Source organism: Aegilops tauschii, chromosome 6 (genome assembly GCF_002575655.3).
Source record: "Aegilops tauschii subsp. strangulata cultivar AL8/78 chromosome 6, Aet v6.0, whole genome shotgun sequence".
NCBI classification, from domain to species: Eukaryota; Viridiplantae; Streptophyta; class Magnoliopsida; order Poales; family Poaceae; genus Aegilops; species Aegilops tauschii.
Window position 1 is genome coordinate 323,833,125 of NC_053040.3, and position 6,058 is coordinate 323,839,182.

The following is a 6,058-nucleotide window of genomic DNA, read 5'->3' on the forward strand; positions in this document are numbered from 1 at the left end:
ATGTACTAGAAGCAGGTTTATCTTCTCGGTCTCACCAATTGAGACCAAACTGTATGCACACCCTAGGATGACCATGGCAAGCATGCATGGCGAGTATCATTCATTTCCGTCACTCGATGCATTTTCTAGGGTTTTTCTGGCGACAAAACCCTACAACACTGCCCCCACGTGACGCAACGTGCGTTTTGTGTCCGAATTCGTGCACACCTTGCCTGGGGGACCACATTGGTCAAGCCCACATGGTCCCAAAAGTTGGGGTCATCTCATGCATGCTTCCAGATGCACCATGTACAAGCAGGACCATTCGGGTCTGCCGGAGGGCAGGTGTGAAAGTGGTTTTCCTTGACGGTCCCACCAAATGATCCCAAACTTTATGTATACCCTAGGATGACCATGTCATGCACGCATGACAAGTATAGTTCATTTCCGACACTCGATGCATTTTCTAGGGTTTTTCCGGCGACAAAACCCTACAACACTGCCCCCACGTGACGCAACGTGCGTTTTGTGTCCGAATTCATGCACACCTTGCCTGGGGGACCACATTGGCCAAGCCCACATGGTCCCAAAAGTTGGGGTCATCTCATGCATGCTTCCACATGCACCATGTACAAGCAGGACCATTCGAGTCTGCCGGAGGGCAGGTGTGAAAGTGGTTTTCCTTGACGGTCCCACCAAATGATCCCAAACTTTATGCATACCCTAGGATGACCATGGCATGCATGCATGACAAGTATCGTTCATTTCCGACACTCGATGCATTTTCTAGGATTTTTCCGGCGACAAAACCCTACAACACTGCCCCCACGTGACGCAACGTGCGTTTTGTGTCCGAATTTGTGCACACCTTCCCTGGGGGACCACATTGGCCATGCCCACATTGTCCCAAAAGTTGGGGTCATCTCATGCAGGCCTCCACATGCACCATGTACAAGCAGGACCATTCGGGTCTGCCGGAGGGCAGGTCTGAAAGTGGTTTTCCTTGCCGGTCCCACCAATTAGGAAGTCATAAATAGGACAACATTTAATCATACATATTTGAAACAAATTGAAAACAATGAGAAGAAGTGATATGGAATTATGAAACATGAACAAAAAATAGGAATAAGAAGGAGAAAACATAAAATAACAGGAAAACCAAATTAAAAGGGAAAGAGGAACAATACATTTGAATGTATAATATTGTAGAAATGATAGAGATACTATAAATATTGTTGAACATATACAAGTATACAATAACTAATAGGTGTCATAAAGAGTTTTTTTAGGGAAGAGCCAATGATATTTATTTTGAGGGAAGAAACAATGCATGTAGGTGGGCCGGCCCAGACCGCAAATAACTGTCGGATCCATATTGTTGGGGCCCACAACGCTGTGCTTTCCATGCACGTCGATCACACGCACGTCGATCACGGGAGTAGTTGCCGTTCTGTTACACAATTCTGGGATCGTGCTAATCCATATGTTCCTAATCCCTATGATTGAGGAGCACGTTCAGCCTCGCTTCAACGGAGGAAAATATAGATCGCGAGATTGGCCACAGGGAAGTTACGACGACCTAGGAGTCGACCTTGTATATAATCTCCTCCTCCTCGCACATGTCGTCGACTAGATCGCCTCCTGCCGGCGAGTCGTCGACACCTCCGTCCGCCGCATCCCACACGCCACAAAAACCCCGAGAAGATCAAGGTCGTCCGCACATGCAGGCCGACCTCGACGAACTACGTCGACAACGCATGACCGACTTCTTTCATCTTCGTCGACCGATCAATTAAATTTCCCTCCTTACCTCGCGCCTTCATAGCAAGCTACTTCCTCCGTCTCGTTGCTTTGATGGACTTAGGTTTACCACATATTTTCAACTAGTATCAACTCGACTAGATGCGTTCTGACCAGATGGCGTAGATGAAAACAATCTTTGGTTCTTTCATAGCATGGTAGAATAAGATGTTGTTTCTCGAGAAGCATGATGCAATAGAGTTTTTGTCACATGATCCAATTATATTTTTGTCACACGATCCAATTATATTGTTGTGCACATAGAACATTAAAGAGTTATTAGCATTAGATGTTGATGAACCTCAAATAGGTACCATTGCTATAGACTCTAGTTATTTACAGCTGATCAATTTGTCACCCTGTTAATAAGACAACCAGACGAATTAGTAACAGTTTACCATATTAAATTTATTGATTATATAATTTATCTGATACTCAAAGAACTTGATCAGATGCAAGTAAATTCAATTGCTAATTGTAGTTATTTTTTTATTGCCTCATGTCAGCACACACTTGGCTGCATGTTGCAGTATACATGGTGCTAGTTTTGCATTTGCATTAGTGTTATTTTTGCATTAGTGTTAGCTACTGCCAGAAAGTTTTATATTTTTGCATGTTTATTGTTATTTTTGCTTTAGTGTTCGCTAATGTCACGAAGTTATATATTTTCTTTCAACAGGATGGACGAGCTGAATGGAGAAATAGTATGCGCCGTTGAGAAATGGTGCAAGCTTGTTGCAGCTCTATCGAGCGGTCAACGCGCTAGAGTAGCTGATACAACATTGCGCAGCATGCTGCAGATACGTACCCTAGTGATTAGGTATATGATTGAGAATTTTCAGGCCAGCACGGCCAGATTCATTATACAAGAGCAGGTTGGGGAGGTGACTCTCGGTGCGGTCGACGTCGAGTGCATCTTTAACCTCGAGAACCAAGGACTGTCCGCTTTGGACATTCTGACTGAAGAAGGCGAGGACATCAAGGAGCGGGTGCCGCCACAATTTCTCAGTAAGACATCAGAAAACATAGTGATAGATAATCTCATTGAGGACATAATTAAAAGTAAAGCCACCGGCGACGATTTCCTTCGGAAAGTAGTCCTTGTCCTGTTAGGAACAATTATTGCTCCCATGTCGAGCAAGATTGTGCCAAAGCAGTACTATGCTTTGGTCGATGATGTGAAACGTATTTCAAAGATTAACTAGAATGCCTTCACCATGCGTGTTCTCCTTGATTGCCTTCGCATAGTGAAGAAAGGCAAACACCTCCGCCAATGGCCGAAAGGCAATTTGGCTCTCTTGCAGGTACACATATGAGACCTGTTGCATAATGTCAATTATCATATCATTGCAATTTTATGTGATGTATTGTACTAACTCTAAATCCTTTTTTTTGTAGTACTTGTACTGGGAGAAGGTGCAACCGGTCGAAGGCGAATGCGCCTATAATCCCAACTTGTCCATACAACCTCTTATGAGGATCTGGACCGAAGGTGCAGCCATTAGGAGAGATCGGTTCGACTATGACAATGGGCGCGGCCGTGGTAACGTTAGGGTAAGTCATTGTGTTCCGTCTTTCTTAAATGTTTTGTAACTTAATAATATTTATTTTTTATTCATCACATGTACTTCAATATCGCATGCAGATCGAAAATAATATCACCCAGGAATATAGGGCTCAGGAGCCCAACATCTCAAATAATGCGCCTACCATGAAGCCAAAAACCAAGCCTGCAAATGGAAACGCAAAGAAGTCGACGACAGCCCCAATGTCGGAAGATTTGATGGAGCTTCAAATGAAGCGGTGCATGGACTTCATACACACGAGATGAGGCAAATCCCTGATCAAGTTGCTGAGGTGTCACGCCCAAACTTTATAGTTTATAGTATGTTTTCTGTTTTAAACCATGCTAGAATTACTAAATTTATATTTCTATTGCAAAGGTTGTTGGAGAAGTTGAACAAATCAGGTGTCATGTACAAGCCGGCTGCTGCCGTGCCATCCGCGGACATTGATGTGGATGAAGAACTGGATTCGTTCGAGAACGGTCCATATGAAAAGAAGGAATTCGTGTACAAGGATGACATAGACTCACGCGGAGAGCCTGTCATTGACATGACGCAGCCTGATGAAGTGGTTCCCAACCATAAAACCATACTTGAGGTACTATGTATATATATTTCTGTCTATAATTTTCTCCTTTAATTTATTTACGTGCTGAAATGTTCACACGATTTTGTTTGCCAAATAGAAAACCCCACCGAAGATGAATGGACACAAGGAAGCTTCACCTATTAGGAGTAATGATGAATGCGGCGCTACACTCGAAAACCCTTGGGTCGTTGGTACTTCTACTCAAGCACCTTCATCGGACATAGACATTTGTCCATCTTCTGTCAGCAAGTTCATGGCTAAGGCGAATGGAAAAAAGGGTGCAACAATCGATAAGGATGAGGAAGTTATGTCCGGTAAGCGCAAGAGGACCGTTCCTAAGAAATTTGAATCCCCCTACGCACTTGACAAGCCCAGCAGGCGTCCCAACCGTGGTCAGAAACCCTCCGGTACTTCTACTGCTACTAGAGGTATCGTAACTAACTTTCTTATTTTGTTATATGCTACGAATGCATATGATAACCATTGTTGACGTTCATATTATTTCATGCAGCTCTGTTTTCTGAAAATCATGAGCCGGAGGTTGTGGCAGATGAGTTGACGCCGGAAATAATTGATGCAGCTGTTTCATTTGTCGAGTTAGCTGCTAGCACCAAGAAAAATAAGGGGAAGAAATTTTATTACAGTGAAGGCCGTGGCATATCTCTGACTTCCGAAAGGATTCGACCGGTACTAACTCACAGATGGCTGTCGGACGATGTAAGTACTACTTGCATGTCCTGTTATTAAAATTCTCAATAATCTATGTCTCAACTTTCAACATGTAATGCCCTGATATTCTATGAAGGTAATTGATGCTTATATGGGACATTTGGAGCTGCGCGGATGATCGTTACCTCTGTCCAGCGTGGAGGTCCAAATTCCTTGTAGATCGTGCTATCGCACGAGATGATCCATTGTCGTCGAGCTGCAACATGGATAGTGCTCTGTCCAAAGCTGGAGCAGTTAATAGAGTCACGAACGAGTATACTGTGCGTGATAAGGTACGTTATGTTTGTAATTCTTCACTACAGGACATTTCATCAAGTATTTCGTTTGATCCACAATGGTTTTTTGCACTGTAGACGTATATCGCGTTGAATATCGACAATGCCCACTGGATGACCGTGGTCATGCACTTGATCAAGCAAGAATTCCAAGTTCTCGATTCGCTCTATCCTCTGGACCTGACAGAAAAGACTGTGAAAGCACTGGTAATATAACCAACATTTGTACCACTGGTCTTACATGTTGTTTATGATTATTCTTTAACACTATCCTCTTTATAGCGAATGGCTATAGCACACGATATGCACCTAGCAAATCTTTTTACACCAGGGAAATATCCAGGCGTAAGTAAGTGGCCTATCAAGGAGTATGACATGCCCGAGCAAGAGGATGGGTGAGTTAATATGACATCATGCACATTCAAACAACAACACACATGTTCGTATTGCCCACCGCTAATGTTTGCATATGTACCAGGAACTCTTGTGGCCTTTTTGTCACAGAATGTCTAGAACATTGGGACGGGGACCGAATGACCCGCGATTTTTCACAGGTATGCTGTTATTTTTACGTTTGTAGACTAGCTACTATGGTCGTGTAGCAACTTCAGTTCATGTAACGTTTATGTCATTTTTTGTAGGCCACCGTTGACGCAAGGAGAAGACGTTTCGTCGCGGAGTTGATTATGTCACCTTCGAACACGATGGAGTGTGTGAAGAACAAAATTCGCGAAATCGCAAGGAAAAGGCGCGCCTGAAGAATTGATGCGGCATGCAAGATTGAAGTTTTAGTGGTTTGGATTTAGTCCGGTCGAAGGTTTTGACGGCATGATTATCTTAGGTGTTCTATCATTTTTATGTAATAAACAGGGCATCTCGAATATTGTGACACATACATGTGTATGTGTCTGTCAGACAATTCGCTCGTATCAGACAATTCGGTCATACAATTTGCTCGGAGAAGACAATTTGGTCGTGCCAATAAAGTTTTGGCTTCACTTATCAATTGTTCTTGCTTAATATTTTTCTCGTTCTCCAAACTTTTATAATTGTATATTGCACGGCTTCACTTATCAAGTGTTCTTGCTTAATATTTTTCTCGTTCTCCAATTTTTTATAAT

The 6,058-nt window shown here is 43.1% G+C and overlaps 1 protein-coding gene across 1 annotated transcript; it reads left to right on the top strand.

Annotated features, from left to right (window-relative positions):
- Window positions 1–4,865: 4,865 nt before the first annotated feature.
- LOC120967064 (uncharacterized) lies at window positions 4,866–5,695 on the top strand. The gene is made up of 5 exons (XM_073502009.1): window positions 4,866–4,934; window positions 5,016–5,144; window positions 5,220–5,332; window positions 5,416–5,491; window positions 5,579–5,695. Exons 1-5 carry the CDS (start codon window positions 4,866–4,868, stop codon window positions 5,693–5,695), a joined length of 504 nt encoding a protein of 167 aa, XP_073358110.1.
- The last annotated feature ends 363 nt before the right edge of the window (window positions 5,696–6,058 follow it).